Source organism: Pantherophis guttatus, chromosome 7, assembly GCF_059756535.1.
Source record: "Pantherophis guttatus breed Tessera chromosome 7, ASM5975653v1, whole genome shotgun sequence".
NCBI classification, from domain to species: domain Eukaryota; kingdom Metazoa; phylum Chordata; class Lepidosauria; order Squamata; family Colubridae; genus Pantherophis; species Pantherophis guttatus.
Genome location: NC_142069.1, coordinates 84,597,321 through 84,615,156, shown reverse-complemented (window position 1 = coordinate 84,615,156; position 17,836 = coordinate 84,597,321). Strand labels below are relative to the sequence as shown.

The 17,836-nt window shown below is 46.4% G+C and overlaps 1 protein-coding gene across 1 annotated transcript in view; it reads left to right on the top strand.

The window, feature by feature from the left end:
• The window catches only part of CRACR2A (calcium release activated channel regulator 2A), a 73,998-nt gene that overhangs the window by 52,314 nt on the left and 3,848 nt on the right, over window positions 1–17,836 (top strand). The window contains exons 14-16 of the mRNA XM_060692655.2: window positions 8,270–8,351; window positions 10,298–10,412; window positions 14,837–14,938. Coding sequence (XP_060548638.2) covers window positions 8,270–8,351; window positions 10,298–10,412; window positions 14,837–14,938 — 299 coding nt within the window. The remainder of the gene's footprint in view (window positions 1–8,269; window positions 8,352–10,297; window positions 10,413–14,836; window positions 14,939–17,836) is intronic.

Genomic DNA, 17,836 nt, shown 5'->3' with positions numbered 1-17,836 from the left:
GCACACAAAAAGTCCGTTCAAACCTTAGTTTACTAAATAAACCAGTTTTTTACAACAACGGCTGTTAATTAACTGCATTAACAGCCACCAAGAATTCAAAGAATAATACTGAAAGCTTACTGTGGTTGGCAGAATGCCCAGAAGCAATTTGCAGGAAGCTGATAAGATAAGCAAGAGAAGACAGGAAGGTATATGAATGAAGTTGTTCCCTGCAAATTGCTTCAGTCGTGGTTCCTCCTTAAATAGGCTAAGGGAGTGGCCAATTAGCCCCAAGCCTTACTCTCGAGGAGACCTCCTCCTGAGGAGCCACTCCTGCCTTTTGGCAGCTCTGCGCGCCCGTGCATCGAGAAGAGGCTCCTCCTCTTCGTCCTCTTCACTTATGGGAGCTTCTGGAGGTTCTGAAGGCCCTGGCGGAATCCCCGCCTCTGGCACCACATCTTCTCCAGCTTCCTCATTGTCCGACTTGAGTGTCAGGCTGGGTTTTTGGTTTTTTTTTTTTTTTGAAAAATGGCCTAAAAACAGCCTGAAAATAGCCTGAAAACAACCTGAAAAATGGGCTGTTTTTTGGCCGGTTTTGGCCATTTTTGGGGCCATTTTTAGGCCATTTTTTTTTTCAAAAAATGGTCTGAAAATGGCCCGGAAAACAGCCTGAAAATTACCTGAAAAACACCCTGTTTTTGGCCGGTTTTGTCCATTTTTTGGGCCATTTTCAGGCCATTTCCCAGTGCTCCAGTGCCCGCAAAGACCAGCTGCCAGAATAGCAGCTGGCGTCGGCGCCAGTGGCGGGTTCCTCCTGGTTCGGTCCGGTTCGGCTGAGCCGGTAGCAGTGACGATATGACGTCACCAAACCGGTTCTCCCCCCTCCTTCCCCCCCACCCTCCACCCCCCCCCACGTTATTCTTACCTTTTATTTGGTCCCACCCCCAATCTATTGCTGCCTCCTGAGTCCCAGCTGATGACTAGAGGGAAAAAAACCATTTAAACTCTTGCCGCGGGGCTTCAAAGGGCCGCCCTACAGCTGATCAGTGTTAAAAGCAAACAAATGAGTCGGGTCGTAAGTGCGAGGACCGGTCGTAAGCGCGAGGGCCTTCCAGAAATGACTCTGACCAGCTAGCCACGCCCACCTAGTCACATGACCTCCAAGCCACGCCCACAAAATAAGCCACGCCCACAGAACCGGTAGTAAAAAAATTTAGAACCCACCCCTGGTCGGCGCGCGTGCCTACAGAGAGGTGCCATAGATCTGCCATCACGATTCTAGAATATAAGCTGAGATCAAACACCCTTCTTTGGTAGCACTGATGATGTTATCTAGTATGGTAATGAAACGTTGGCAAGAAAACAACCGAGCTCCGAGAGCGCCAAGGGCCCCCCCCATTTCAACCCTAAGCTGCAAATATTCTCCTTTATTGAGCCAACTGTCCTTGGCACCTCGTTGGTCAGAAATTCTTTCCCTTGTTTGTTTTTGTTGATGCTTTCACGAGCAGTAAAATGGTGTTGGAATCCTTTTGATTTTCACAAATGTATTCCTGATGCAGGTCTCTTCTAGCTGCTTGCAATGCTGGTGCCAGCAGAATTTATTGCCTTTCTTTGGAAGACAAAGACCGTTCTCTTTGGAAAGCAAAGAAGCTGCTCTTTGGACATCTGCATTCAATCTCTTTCCTTCCTCCCATTTGCCTTCTGCTTTGGCTGCTTTTCTCTCTCTCTCTGCTCGGCTAATTTTGGCGGTTTCATCTGCAAGCCATTTGTGCTTTTTCTCTGGTTTCTTGCACGGTAGGTGTTCAACCACAGTTCCAGTGATGGCCGATCGGATTTCTTGCCCCAGTGCATCAGGCGTCTTCTGAGCCGTGTCCAGCAGTTCAAACCTAATTTTTTTTCCCCTACCTCAATTGCAAGGAAAGGGATTTTGATGGGTGCTGATTTTGGTGAGGTCAAACTTCTGTGGTGTTGCTTTCTCTTGAACATTGCGGAATTAAACTCTGTTCTTAGCCGCCAGCAATTCATGATCTGAACCAGGTATGTCTCAACACCGAGGACTGAACTGGACGATCGATGCTTGCATAGTCGGTTTCAGTGCAAAGAAGAACAACTAAGATGATTAAGGGTCTGGAGACAAAATGTGACACCTCTCCTGCGCGATCTGCACTGGCTCCCGGTGATCTTCCGGGTGCGCTTCAAGGTGTTGGTGACCACCTTTAAAGCGCTCCATGGCTTAGGGCCAGAGTATTTACAAGACCGCCTTCTGCCACCAATAGCCTCCCACCGGCCAGTACGCTCTCACAGAGAGGGCCTCCTCAGGGTGCCGTCCGCAAGACAGTGTCGGCTGGTGAACCCCAGGGGGAGAGCCTTCTCTGTGGCGGCGCCCGCCTCTGGAACAACCTCCCCCCAGAGATACGCACAATACCAGACCTACGGACTTTTCGTCGGGCCCTGAAAACTTATTTATTTCACCTAGCCGGGCTGGCTTGATCCCACAGTTTTTGGTTAAATTTAATTGATTTTAATTGGGTTATTTTAAATTGTGGCCAAAAATATTTAATTATTTTTAAACTGTTTTTAAATTTTGTATGTTCTGTTTTATTCTGGCTGTTCACCACCCTGAGTCCTGTTAGAGAAGGGCGGTATACAAATTAAAACAAACAAACAAACAAACAAAAATCATATGAAGAACGGTTGCAGGATTTGGGTTTGGCTAATCAGTCCTGAGGAGAGGGGTGTGCAGCCGGTACATTGTTCCGGGGCCCATGGAACTCAAAGGGGGCCCATGAAGGGGAATTCGTAAATTTTTTTTTACAAAACCAATATTGGATATATACTTCATACTCTATACCAGTGACGGCTAACCTTTTTGCCATCATGTACCAGGAGTGGGGGGGAGGGAGGGGGGTTATGTGCATGTGTGCCCACACCCATAATTCTATGTGCCCAGCCCCCATGCATGTGCGCGCTTCCCCCACTCCCCCCCCCGCTCCTGGCACGTGATAGCAAGGTGGGCCCGGTAGGCCCGTTTTTCTCTCACCCCAGGCTCCGGAGCCGTTCTAGGAGCTTGGGGAGGGAGAAAATGGCCTCCCCCACCCCCTTGGAGGCTTTTGGGAGGTCGGAAACTGCCTGTTTGCCAACTTCTGGTGGGACCGGAAGGCCCGTTTTTTTGCTCTTCCCCAAGCTCCAGAGCCTTTCTAGGAGCTTGGGGAGGGCGAAAACGGCCTTCCCCACCTGCCCGGGGGCCCTCCGGAGGCCAGAAACTGCCTGTTTGCCAACTTCCGGTGGGACCGGAAGGCCCGTTTTTTGCTCTTCCCCAAGCTCCAGAGCCTTTCTAGGAGCTTGGGGAGGGTGAAAACGGCCTTCCTCCCTCCCCCCGGAGGCTCTTCAGAGGCCGGAAACTGCCTGTTTGCCAGCTTCTGGTGGGACCGGAAGGCCCGTTTTTTGCTCTTCCCCAAGCTCCAGAGCCTTTCTAGGAGCTTGGGGAGGGCGAAAACGGCCTTCCCCACCCTCCTGGAGGCTCTCCGGAGGCCGGAAACTGCCTGTTTGCCAACTTCCGGTGGGACCGGAAGGCCCATTTTTTGCTCTTTCCCAGGCTCCAGAGCCTTTCTAGGAGCTTGGAGAGGGTGAAAACAGCCTCCCCCCCCCGGAGGCCGGAAATGGCCCATTTGCCAACTTCCAGTCCCACTGTTCTGGAGGCTGGGGAGAGCAAGAAACGGGTCTTCCCACCGGAAGTTGGCAAATGGCTGTTTCCGGCCTCCGGAGGGCCTCTGGCAGGGTGGGAAAGGCCCTCCAGGGGCAGGAAACAGCCTGTTTCCCTACTTCTGGTGGGCCCAGAAGGCCCAAAAATCAGCTGGTGCCGGAGCTGAGCTCGCGTGCCCACCAATATGGCTACACGTGCCACCTGTGGCATGCGTGCCATAGGTTCGCCATCACGGCACTGTACTGTGTGTCTATAGCAAAGCCGCCTTGCAGCCTTGTTTGACATACTGTAACCTTTATTCATCTGAAGCTCAGTGAGCAGTTATTTATGTAATTTAGTGGATTTTAATTTCATTACTTATTTATTTAAGTTTGCAAGCTTACCTTCCTGACGTTTATGAATATATTTTAAATTTCATTTCACTTTATGAATGGTTATGAAATGTCATCTCAAAAACCTGGAGCCTCCGAGGGGGTGGGGAAGGCTGTTTTCGCCCTCCCCAGATGCATAGAGAGGATCTGGAGCCAGGTGAGAAAGAAAAACGGGCCTACCAGGCCATTGCGTGCCAGGAGCGGGGGGGGGAGGGGGGTTGCACGCGCATGCTCAGGGTGGGACGCATAGAATTATGGGTGTGCGCACGCGCGAATCTCCCCCGCCCCCCCCCTCCTGGCACGGGATGGCAAAAAGGTTAGCCATCACTGGTATAGGTTCTCCTGTTTAAGCAGGGGGCTGGACTAGAAGACCTTCAAGGTCCCTTCCAGCTCTATTCTGATTCTGAGTCAGTGCAGTTTATTTGATGAGACCCATGTGTATCAGCAACCGTTGTGCTGTTTGAACCAGATATTCATGATTTGAAATCGGTTTTGATGGCAAAATTGAACCGAACAAATCAAATTGCATCATTCCTCTCGCTTCAAATCCAAAGCTGTCAGAACTGTTTGACTGCCAGGTTTTTTATTATTATTATTAAAAATTCCCCAGAATGTAAACGATGTCATTTTTCAACACTTGGGTTTTTAGAGTTTTCTCAGCACTGGCATAGAAACCTTCTATTTCAAGCTCAGCGGCATCAGCCGTTGGGACCAAGGCTTGGACAACTGTGGTTTTGAGAGACTTGGCACAGATTGGGATGGTCGTAATGCGACCATTAACCGTTGAGAATCTTTTCATTGCTTGGGCAATAATTTCTTGCTTGCGATAAATGATAACGCCGTTCATTTTCTTGGTGTCATGTCCCTGTAGGAAATGACCAGGCTGACCCCGAGGGAGGGGTCAAACACGTCATCAGTCTCTAGTCCCTGCGTGCCCATAAGAGATGGAATGGAATGGAATGGAATGGAATGGAATAGAATAGAATAGAATAGAATAGAATAGAATAGAATAGAATAGAATAGAATAGAATAGAAAATATGAAATGGAATGGAATGGAATGGAATGGAATAGAATAGAATAGAATAGAATAGAATAGAATAGAATAGAAAATGGAATGGAATGGAATGGAATGGAATAGAATAGAAAATGGAATAGAATAGAATAGAATAGAATAGAATAGAATAGAATAGAATAGAATAGAATAGAATAGAATAGAATAGAATAACAGAGTTGGAAGGGACCTTGGAGGTCTTCTAGTCCAACCCCCTGCTTAGGCAGGAAATCCTACACCACTTCAGACAAATGGTTATCCAACATCTTCTTAAAAACTTCCAGTGTTGGAGCATTCACAACTTCTGGAGGCAAGTTGTTCCACTGGTTAATTGTTCTAACTGTCAGGAAATTTCTCCTTAGTTCTAGGTTGCTTCTCTCCTTGACCAGTTTCCACCCATTGCTTCTTGTCCTGCCCTCAGGTGCTTTGGAGAACAGCTTGACTCCCTCTTCTTTGTGGCAGCCCCTGAGATACTGGAACACTGCTCTCATGTCTCCCCTAAGTCCATCCCACCTTGAATGCCTATTTAATTCCCGCTCATTTCCCTTGACTGTTAGTAGCTCAGATTCTTGTAGAGCGCTTAAGTTTGCAATAAAACTTTGTACAGGTAGTCCTCAATGCGTGATCACAATTGAGGCCAAAATTTATGTTGTTCAGTGAGAAATTTGTTAAATGAGTTTTGCCCTGTTTTACGACATTCCTTGCCACATTTGTTAAGTGAATCACAGCCCAGCCATTGTTAAATTAGTAACATGGTTGTTCAGTGAATGTGAATCTGGCTTCCCCACTTACTTTGCTTCTGAGAAGGTCATCAAAGGTGATTCATGACTTCTGGACACTGCAACTGTCATAAATGTGAGTCAGTGGTCAAGCATTCCAATGTAAATTATGTGATCATGGGGATGCTAAAATAGTGATGTTGTAACTTTGAACGGTCACTAAGTCGAGGACTGCCTGTACTCATTTCAACCCCCTGAATCTCCTGAGTTCCCCAGCACTTGACAGACCCATGAATAACAAACCTTGTTATTAAAAGAGCCTTGGTGGAGCAGCAGACTAAAGTGCTGTTAAGTAGCACCAGCTGCCTGCAATTACTGCAAGTTCAAATCTCACCATGCTCAAGACTGACTCAGCCTTCCATCCTTTCGAGGTAGGTAAAATGAGGACCCGGATTGTGGGGGCAATAAGCTGACTTTGTATAAAAAAGAACACCGCTTAGGGGCCCCCAAAAAAGCTCTACTAAGCAGGTATATACAAAAGTATGAAGGCTATTGCTTAACGCATTGTAAGCCACCACGAGTCTCCGGAGAAGGGCGGCATATAAATCGAACCAATCAATCAACCAATCAATCAATCAATCAATCAATCAATCAATCAATCAATAACAGTGGTATTTGGAATTCAGATTGGAAATATCCACTGTCTATCCAACGTAGAAGGCTACAAATATTTAGAAATTTTGGAAGTTTCCAATTTATTAAAGAACCGAGTCCAAAAAAGTCCATTTGCCAAACATATGAAACAATTTGGGAAAAAAAAAATGGAAATCAAAGCTAAATTGTTGAAACATCTTCCAGACTACCAAGAGAGCCAGTTTGGCGTAGGAATAAAGGCTGGGTGACTTGTGGAGAAAATAGGAGGAGAAGGAAAGTGTCTTCATCACTTTCAGTTATTTGAGAAAATGATAACGGTGGGATTTAAATAAATGAATAAAATCAATACCTGGGCAGTTTCTTTTAGAGACGATCTGTGGCAAGAATAGAACTCGGACGGAGGCTTTTAAGAAGAGATTGGACAACCTTTTGTCCAGAATGGAATAAGGTCTCCTGCTTGAGCAGGGGGTTGGACTAGAAGACCTCCAAGGTCCCATCCAACTCTGTAATTTTGTAAGATAACAACTACTGGTATCTTAAGAAGATAGCAACTAAGAAGCAACTGTAAGAAGAGCAACTAAGATGATTAAGGACCTGGAGACAAAAACATATGAAGAACAGATGCAGGAATTAGGTATGGACAGTCTAGAGCTGTAGATGACAGTCTAGAGCTGTGCATGCCACCTATGGCACGTGTGCCAGAGGTGGCATGCAGCGCCCTCTCTAATGGCACGCGAGCCGTCACCCCATTCAGCTCCGCTGCGCATCTGTGTGCGCCCCCCACCAGCCAGCTGATCTTTGGGTCCCTGTCGCGCATGTGCAGGGGGCAGGGCGCATGCATAGGGGGCAGGGGGCATGCAGGGGGCTGCGCGTGCATGCAGGGAGGTGCACACCAGTGGTGGCTTCCTCCCGGTTCGGTCCGGTTCGGCCGAGCCGGTAGCGGTGACGATATGACGTCACCGAACCGGTTCTCCCCCCCCGCCCTCCCACCCACGTTATTCTTACCTTTTATTTGGTCCCACCCCCAATCTATTGCTGCCTCCTGAGTCCCAGCTGATGACTAGAGGGAAAAAAAAACGTTTAAACTCTTGCCGCGGGGCTTCAAAGGGCCGTCCTACAGCTGATCAGTGTTAAAAGCAAACAAATGAGTCGGGGCGTAAGTGCGAGGACTGGTCGTAAGTGCGAGGACCTTCCAGAAATGACTCTGACCAGCTAGCCACGCCCACCTAGTCACATGGACCTCCAAGCCACACCCACAAAATAAGCCACGCCCACAGAACCGGTAGTAAAAAAATTTAGAACCCACCCCTGGCGCACACGCGTTGCATTTTGGGGATTCGGGCGCACGCTTGCACTTTGGGCACTCGATCCGGAAAAGATTAGCCATCACTGGTCTAGAGAAAAGAAGGACCGGGAGACGACAATGACATGATAGCAGTATTCGGGGATTTGAGGGGTTCCCACAAAGAAGAAGGGGTTCAACTAATTTTCCAAAGCACTCGGAGGGAAGACGAGAAGCAACAGATGGAAGCTAACAAGGAGAGAACTAACCCAGAACTAGGGAGAAATTTCCCAACGGTGAGAACAACTACAAGCGGGACAGAAGTTGCCTTCAGAAGTTGTGGGTGCTTCATCACTGGAGGCTTTTAAGAAGAGATTATTGGACGGCCATTTGTCTGAAATTGTACAGGGTCTCCCGCTTGAGCAGGGGGCTGGACTGGAAGACCTCCGAGGTCCCTTCCAGCTGTATCCTGATTGATTGATACAATTGGAGCTGTTTGTCTCCTACAGGTGTGGATTATTCTATGAAAACTGTGAACTTGGATGGCAGCCAGGTGGTGCTGCAACTCTGGGACACCGCTGGGCAAGAAAGGTAATCCAAGACCTTCTTATCTGCTGGCTGAGATCTTGGTAGGGCATGCCCCCGGGGTGTAGTTCAACCCAATTCCTGTGTAAGGTGTGTCCGTCCTCAAGGTAGACCAGAGTAGGAAACCACTACTATGTAAATGGAAAATCACCAAAGATCTATCGGCTTCCCTCACCTGTTTTGACCTGTCTGCTGAGACGGTTTACTGGGGTGTGGCTGTTGAACATGTTACAACTACTTGGAGCCACAGGTGAGGGCTGAGCACGAGGTGGGAAACAACGGTGAATCAGTGCCCCTAAAATGGGCACAGCAGGCAGGGCCCTCCCCCAGAGATGCTACTCCTCATAAACGCTTATCGATTAGGACTTCTTTTATGGCAACAGTTGCAATGACAAGAGAGTGGGGCGGGATAGCTCAGTGGGTAAAGACGCTGAGTTTGTCAGCTGGAGAGCTGACAGCTTGGGTTTGAGACCTGAGCGCCACGTGACGGATGAGCGTCCGTTACTTGCCTCAGCTCCTGCCCACCTAGCAATCCGAAAGCATGCAAATGTGAGTAGATAAATAGGTACCACTTTGGTGGGAAGATAACAGCATTCTGTGCACCTCGGTGTATAGTCATACTGGCCACATGACCATGGAAAATATCTTTGGACATTGCTGGCTCTCTAGGTTAGGAAACAGATATGAGCACCGCCGCCTAGAGTCGGACATGACTGGACAGCGAAAAATTTTACTTTTAGTTTTTGCAATGACAGACCCTTGCAAGTCTGAATGTTCTCCCTTTATCTTCCTGTAATCTAGGAAGGGACTAGTTTGAGGCCTTTTCTCAAGTTAATGTCGTGGCCTCCACTCAGGCCCCTGTAAGATGGCCGTTTGCAGTTCTTCCTCCTGTCTGTCAAGGCCATTCCCTATTCCCTCTGCTTTCCAAACTAGCTGTGTTTTTTCTTCTTCTTCTTAAGCTAAGAATCCTAAAGGAGTTTTCTGCCCTTCAGCTTTTTACAAGAATTCGGTACCAGGATATAACTTTTCAAATTCGGTTCTTGTGCCAGGAATCAGGGTTAAAGGCTAAAGACTGGAGCAGGTGTCAGCAATCTGAGGCTCCGGAGCCACATGTGGCTCTTTGGGCCCTCTGCTGCGGCTCCCTGTCAGGTGATCCCACCACTGGCTGGCCCCGCCCCTCAACCTCCCCTCCCGGTCACTCCTTGCCTGGCCTGAGAAGGTAAGGGTGACGGCGGGGGATGGAGAAGCAGCCGGGGCAGAGACAGAGAGATACAGAGAGAGAGGGAGGAGAGAGAGAGGGAAGGAAGGAGAGAGAGAGAGAGAGAGATATGTCAAAAGGGTTTTGTGGTTCCCGGTGTTTTTTAACAACTGGTTCTCTGCCCTAACGACTGGCTGGGTAGGCGTGGCTATGGCATCATGTGACTGGTGGAAGGGAGTGATGTCGAGTTGGCCACGCCCACCCAGGTTTTGTGGCTCCCGGTGTTTTCTTTTCTGTGGGGAAATGGGTCCAAATGGCTGTTTGAGTGTTTAAGGTTGCAGAACTCAAAGGATGTAGGAAGGAAACAAGTTTTCTGAGCGAGAAGATGAATCTTACTGGAAATTCAACCTAATGACACCCCTGTGTGCACCTTAAATCTTAGAAATTCAGTTTGGTTACAGGTGTTATTTTCTTTGAAGAGCGGTTAAAGAGCTCTTTAAAGAGAAAAGGGAATTCTGACTGAATGTTTAAAAAGAAAATTTTTCTCAACGCTAAGAGCAATTTGAACTACCGACCAAGAGGGATGGTGGGGGGTGGGGGGTGGGCTTCTCTTTGCCAGGTGTGTCCAAACACAAGACTAGACCTCCACAGGTCTAGAATGTTTTAAATTGAACTGAGTTTGGACCGAGCAGGGAAGATGGCTGGGTTTGATGGCTCCTTCATGTTCCCATTCTGTAAAATCACTGACTTCCAGGTATCGCAGCATCACGAAGCAGTTCTTCCGGAAAGTCGATGGGGTTGTTGTGATGTATGACGTAACAGCACAAGACACCTTTGTGGCTGTGAAGCAGTGGTTGGTGAGCATAGAGGTAAGTCTGATTTGATTTAAATTCTCCAGCATTTTCTCTCTTTTTTTTTTCTTCTCCAAGGGGTCCTCAGTTCCACTGGATGGGGGAATCCTCATAGGGGGAACTAGGATCGTGCCCACCGTTTTTTGGAAAGTCGCTGTCTCACCTGTACAGTTAGTCCTCAACTTACAACCACAATTGAGTCCAAACTATTTATACTTAAAACAGTAATTGGGGCAAAGAAATGATGCCCAGTTGGCCGCGCCCACCCAGTCACACAGCCACCTAGCCACGCCCACCCAGTCACATAGCCATCTAGCCACGCCCACCCAGTCATATGGCCACATAGCCACGCCCACTCAGTCACATAGCTACACCCACCCAGTCACATGGCCACCTAGCCATACCCACCTAGCCACACCCACAAAACCAGTAGTAAAAAAATTTGAATGCCACCACTGATCGGTCCTCTTGCTCAGTTCCATCAGTCAGTATTGACTGATTGATCACACTGCTTTACATTTTTTTATACAGCTCTCCCAGAAGACTCAAAGCAGTGATATAACAGGATAAAGGGATAATGCACAGGTAATACTCGACTTACGACCACAATTGAGCCCAAAATATCTGCTGCTAAGTGAAACATTTGTTAAAAGAATTTTACCCCATATTAAGACCTTTCTTGCCATGGTTGTTAAGTGAATCACTGCAGTGGGTAAATTAGTAACGTGGTTGTTAAGTGAATCTGGCTTCCCCTTTGACTCTCGTTGATCATGTGATCTTGGGACACTGCAATTGTCACAGATACGAGCCGGTTCCCAAGCATTTTAATTTTGATCATGTGACCATGGGGATGCTGCAACGGTTGTAAGTGTGAAAAATGGTCATAAGTCACTTTTTTCAGTGCCGTTGTAACTTTGAACGGTCACTAAACAAACTATTGTAAGTCGAATATTATCTGTACTAAGCAATGATATAACATAAAGCTTATCAACCCTGTACAATCAGTTAACTTCCAAAAATACCAATAGCACTTAGACTTACCGTATTTTTTGGAGTATAAGACACACCTTAGTTTTTGGGGAGGAAGATAAGAAAAAAGCTGATTGGCGGGTGGATCGGCCTCCCAGAATACCCCCAATCAGCTGTTTCCAGCGGTGACTTTTAGCAACAGGTTCCTTGGTTGTGAGCTCTGTGCCTTGCTTTTTTTTTCTGCCTCTGAAACTTCTGAAACTCTGTTTCAGAAAAAACTCTTTTTCTGCCTCTGAAAGCCTCCGAAACAGAGCTTCAGAAAAAAAGGGTTTTTTTGTGAAGCTTCTTTCAGAGGCTTTTATTCTGAAGGACTATCTGTACTCTGTTCAATCTCCTTTCTTTGGTATTGGTATGTAGATTAACCTCTTCCAATCTGTTGATTATGGTGTCACTCTCCAGATTTGTTAACATAATTTGGTTAGAACCTTTACTGATTCTTCTTTTGTTGCTTGCCATATTATTTTAGATGAAATCTTTCAGGGGCTTTTTTTCTGAAGCTTCTTTCAGAGGCTACTTTTCAGCCTCTGAAATCTCTGTTTGTGAGGCTGGGCAAGGCTACATTCGGAGTTTAAGACGCACCCAGATTTTCACCCTCTTTTTGGGGGGAAAAAGGTGCATTTTATACTCCGAAAAATACAGTATATACCGCTTCACAGTGCTTTCCAGCCCTCTCTAAGCGGTTTACAGAGTCAGCCTATTGCTGTTGTGGCTCCGTTACCTGAGCCTGTGTCATCGGCAAGAGAGGACTCTGAGAGTCCTCTCTTGGCAAGGCCTCCCTCTCCAGGACCCTCCTCTCTGGCAATGCCTTCGGTGTCCGCTGAAGGGCAAGAGATAGGGCCGGGGCCAAGCACATCCACGCAGCCACAGATGGACAGTGATGAGGATAATGAGTCTTGGCTGGATCCACGCCAGCGTCGCAGAGATAATCGCACGCAACAGAAGAAAAGGCGTGCCCGAGATTAGGCTGAGTCACTGGACCCCACAGGATATAAAAGGGAGCGTGGTGGCCAGTCAAACCTTGTGACGAACAAAGCTGAAAGCTTCCACGCTATTCTGCATTGCCGGACTTTTTGCTATAGACTTTGCTGGATTATCTCTGGACTTGATTGACTCCGTAATTATTGAGCTGTTTCTTTTGATGTACCAGGAGTGGGGAGAAGTTATCTCTCCTCTTCGTAAGTAATAAACTCTTGGCAGGCAGCCACTAGGTTGTTGCCAAGTTCCGTTATCATAAGGAAAAGGATTTTGCCAGCTGGTTTGGTCTTTAACTCTTGAACGTCTGTTGGTGTGTGTGCGTGTGTGATGGGGACAGAACAATTGCCCCCAACAATCTGGATCCTTATTTTACCCACCTCGGAAGGATGGAAGGCTGAGTCAACCTTCAGCCTGTTGAGATTCGAACTGCTGGTACCCTGCAATACTGCACTCTAACCACTGTGCCACCATGGCTCATATATATTGCTAAAGGCTGATTGCTAGAAACCCAGTAACTTTACTTTTCCACTCCCATTTCCTTCACGGAGATCAGAAGCCCCCCGTTTGCTTCTCCGTAGCATATTTTTCCACTTTTCATTGGTCAGTAGACTAGCAGATGTTGTCTGTGGAGATTCTCAATCATCCAGATCCTGGTTGTCCCAAAGGTGTTTTTTTCAAAAGTCAACTGGACTTTCTTGTTGTTGTCGTTTTTCTTTGAAAGCGTTTCACTTCTCATCCAAACCGAGGAAGCCCACTTGCCTTTTGGAAAAAGCCTCTTTGGGCCAGCAGAGATCGTTCTTCTGCCCAGCTCTCAGACAGATTTCAAAATCACTCTCGATAGAATACTACAAAATTAATGTTCCACTGCTGATGCAGCAGGCAGAGGCCGGAAGCATCTCAAAAAAAAGCAGGCAGGAAAAAAGAGGCATTTGGATATACTTTGTGGTGGATAAGAGCGAAGAGGATGCTGTAGGATCAGGGGTGAAATCCAGCAGGTTCTGACAGGTTCTGGAGAACCGGTAGCGGAAATTTTGAGCAGTTCGGAAAACCGGCAAATACCACCTCTGGCTGGTCCCAGAATGGGGTGGGAATGGAGATTTTACAGTATCCTTCCCCTGGAGTGGGGTGGAAATGGAGATTTTGCAGTATCCTTCCCCTGCCACGCCCACCAAGCCACGCCCACAGAACCGGTAGTAAAAAAAAATTGAATTTCATCACTGCCACCAAGCCACGCCCACAGAACCGGTAGGGAAAAATTTTGGATTTCACCACTGTGTAGTTTGCATCTCTTCCAGCTTTGGAAACTTTTAAAACTTTCTTTTTTCAGCAAGCCGGGCTGGCTTAACACTTTTAAATGTTTTTAATTGGTTTGTCATTGTTTTTTAATTACAGGGCCAAATTTATATATATCTTTTTAATAGTATTTTAATGTTTGTAGTCTATGTTTTTATTTGGCTGTACACCGCCCTGAGTCCTCAGGGAGAAGGGCGGTAGGTAAATTTGATATAAAATAAAAAAAAAAAAAATATCCAAAACATCCTTATAAAGAAAATTGCACAGCTGCACCGGCAGTGGTGAAATCCAAATTTTTTTACTACCGGTTCTGTGGGCGTGACTTGGTGGGTGTGGTGTGGCTTGGTGGGTGTGGCTTGGTGGGCGGGGCAGGGGAAGGATACTGCGAAATCTCCATTCCCACCTCACTCCTGAGGGAAGGATACTGCAGAATCTCCATTCCCACCCCACTCTGGGGCCAGCCAGAGGTGGTATTTGTTGATTCTCCGAACTACTCAAAATTTCCGCTACCGGTTCTCCAGAACCTGTCAGAACCTGCTGGATTTCACCCCTGTGCACAGGGTATATTTAAGTTGCTGGGATTGGAATTCCAGACCGTTTGATCCGTACCAGAATAGCCAAAAAGTATTCTCTAACTAGAAAGACTGGGAGAGAATCTATAAGCTGAAGAAGTTTTTGAACCCAAAACAAACATATACGATGATGGAATTACAGCGCCTAGCTTTAAATTCTCCTCCTTGATTCAGAAACTCCAGTCTTTTCACAATATCATTCAGGGCTTATGGGTGGAGCGGTGCGGTGGCCCAGAGGTGGAGTTCTCACCTCACAATCAGGAGGCTGTGAGTTCGATCCTAGGTAGAGGCAGATATTTCTCTCTCTGGGCACAATGAGAATATATCTGCTGAATATTACTCCGCATTGGTGCCAGGAAGGGCATCCGGACATTAAAACAGTCAGCTAGCTTCATTCAGTTGCCCATATTCCACCCCGCAAGGGATTATGGGGTCATTAAAAGAAAATGATGATGATTCAGGGCTTGTTGGTAGCCTAATAAATGCTTCCGTTTGTCAGTTTGTGGATTGCTTTCTTCATATATTCCTGCCGGAGAATTCTCTCTCCTTCAATTGCTTTTCCTTATTTCCTAGGAGGCAGCTGGAGAGAACATCCCCGTCCTTTTGCTCGGCAATAAAGTCGATAAGGAAAAAGAACGAGAGGTTCCTAAGCGATTGGGGGAACATCTAGCCAAGGTACAGTAAGAAGAGAGAACACTGGATAATCTAGGCATAAAATAAATATTCCGTTAGCACATAGCCCTGGAAACCACTTCTTAAGCGAATTTATTCAGTGAATCTCTTCCTTCTGTTATTGAGGTTAGGGATAGCCTTAGAAATATGGAACCCCACTGTTTCTGTGATTGTCATAAGTAAATATGCTTATTCTGCTACATCTTGTTTTTCCCGGTTGTAGGAGTGGGGGGGAATCCCTTGGTTCAGTAGCTTGTTTCAACAAAAGCCTCAGGAGCCGTTTCATTTTCTACTCACTGAGCTGTTAACTTCCTGATAAGGGAATTTGGAGGTTTCCTTTCCTTTCTGTCTACTTTGGAGCAGATTCTCGTGTTCCTAAAAATCATTACAGAATAGAATAGACTAGACTAGACTAGACTAGACTAGACTAGAATAGACTAGACTAGACTAGACTAGACTAGACTAGACTAGAATAGAATAAATGAACTGGACTGGACTGGACTGGACTGGACTGGACTGGACTGGACTGGACTAGACTAGAAAAGAAAATATGGAATGGAATGGAATGGAATGGAATAGAATAGAATAGAATAGAATAGAATAGAATAGAATAGAAAATATGGAATGGAATGGAATGGAATGGAATAGAATAGAATAGAATAGAATAGAATAGAATAGAATAGAATAGAATAGAATAGAATAGAATAGAATAGAATAGAATAGAATAGAATAGAAAATATGGAATGGGATAGGATAGGATAGGATAGGATAGACTAGACTAGACTAGACTAGACTAGACTAGACTAGACTAGACTAGACTAGACTAGACTAGACTAGAATAGAATAGAATAGAATAGAATAGATTAACAGAGTTGGAAGGGACCTTGGAGGTCTTCTAGTCCAGCCCCCTGCTCAAGCAGAAGAACCTATACTATTTCAGACAAATGGTTGTCCAGTCTCTTCTTAAAAACCTCCAGTGTTGGAGCACCCACAATGTGTGAAGGCAAGTTGTTCCACTGGTTAATTGTTCTCATTTTTAGGAAGTTTCTCCTTAATTCCAGGTTGCTTCTCTCCTTGATTAGTTTCCATCCATGGTTTCTTGCCCTCCCCTCCGGTGCTTTGGAGAATAATTGGAGCCCCTCTTCTTTGGGGCAGCCCCTCAAATACTGGAGTACTGCTATCATGTCCCCCCTACTTCTTCTTTTCTCTAGACTGGCCAAACCCAATTCCTGCAACCGTTCTTTGTATGTTTTAGTCTCCAGGCCTTCGATCCTCTTAGTTGCTCTTCTCTGCACTTTTTCCAAGGTCTCAGCATATATTTATTTTTTTGTAGGATGGTGACCAAAATTGGTTGCCGTATTCCAGGTGTGGCCTTCCTAGGGTTTTATAAAGTGGTACTAGTACTTCCCATGATCTTGATTCTACCGGTAGTCCTTGACTTACAACAATTCGTTTAGTGACCGTTCGAAGTTACAACAGCACTGAAAAAAAATGACTAGTAACCGATTCTCAACATTTATGGCCATTACAGCATCTCCATGGTCATGTGGTCAAAATTCGGGCGTGTGATAGTTGCAGCATTCCCGGGGTCACGTGATCACCAGTTGCGGATCTTCCCAGCTGGCTTCTGAGTAGCAAAGTCAACGGGGAAAATCCAGGTTTGCTTACATGGCTTAGGCCCGGGGTATTTGGTGGACCATCTGCGGCCAGCAACAGCTCCCCGTCGCCCGGTGCGTTCCCACAGGGAGGGCCTCCTCGGGGTGCCGTCAGCCAGACAATGTCAGTTGGCGACCCCTAGGGAGCGGGCCTTCTCTGTGGGCGCACCTACCCTGTGGAATCAACTCCCCCTGGGGCTCCGGGTGGCCCCTGACCTTCGCTCTTTCTGCCGTGGCCTTAAAACATGGCTATTCCGCCTGGCCGGCTTGGACTGAAGGGGTTTTAGAGGGGATTTTAATGGTTTTTATAGTTTTATTGGGTATTTTTTTAAAAAAATTAACTTTGTGTATTTTATTGTTGTGAGCCGCCCTGAGTCCTTTCGGAGATAGGGTGGCAAATAAGTTCAACTAATAAATAAATAATAAAATAAATAAAGACTCTATGATTCAGTTAACAACGGCAGCGCTCTGCCTAACGGCGGCAAAAAACGGTTGTGAAATGGTTGTACGACTCCAACGTAAACAACTGTCTCGCTTAGCAATGGAAACGCTGGCTCAGTTGCGGCCGTAAGTCGAGGACTACCCTGTCCTGTACAAGTGCAAATGGAGATTGCCTTCCGTATGAATTCATACCTGTATTCATTAACGTCAAGTCGGGGACGATGGTTCCTGTCGTCCTTCCAGCCCTCTCTGAAAGAGGGACACCGTTCAGAGATTTCCCAGAAGTTCTTTCAAAGAGATTATCAGATCAGGATTTCACCTTCAGAAAAGCATCCTGCATATCTCCTCCTTGGCTGGGTGAATGATAATCATGTTTTATTAACGTTGTTTTGTTCTCTCCTCCACTTCTTTTATCTGAGATGCGCAACTCCTTCCTTTTGATCCCTTCTTTTTGATCCCAGATTATCCTTCGGTTGCCATCCTGGGAGGCTTCTCACATTATCACTGTTCAATCATATTTGCCTTGACTTATCGGGAATTCAAGGTCGTTTCTCACACTGCGAGCATTAGCCTGCATACAAGGAGGGCCCGTGAATTTTTATTTATCATTGGAAAAAAAAGGGGGGGTTAAAAGAAACCTCCATTAGAGCCACATCCTTACTTTCTCCTTCAGGTTTTTCTTTTCCCACGCGCCTCATGATTCCACTCACTTTTTATCAGGCTGTTCTGTATATATATATATAAAACTATACAGTATGTACACTATTTTTATTGTTTTTATTGTGGCGCACTGCTTTGGGGCTGT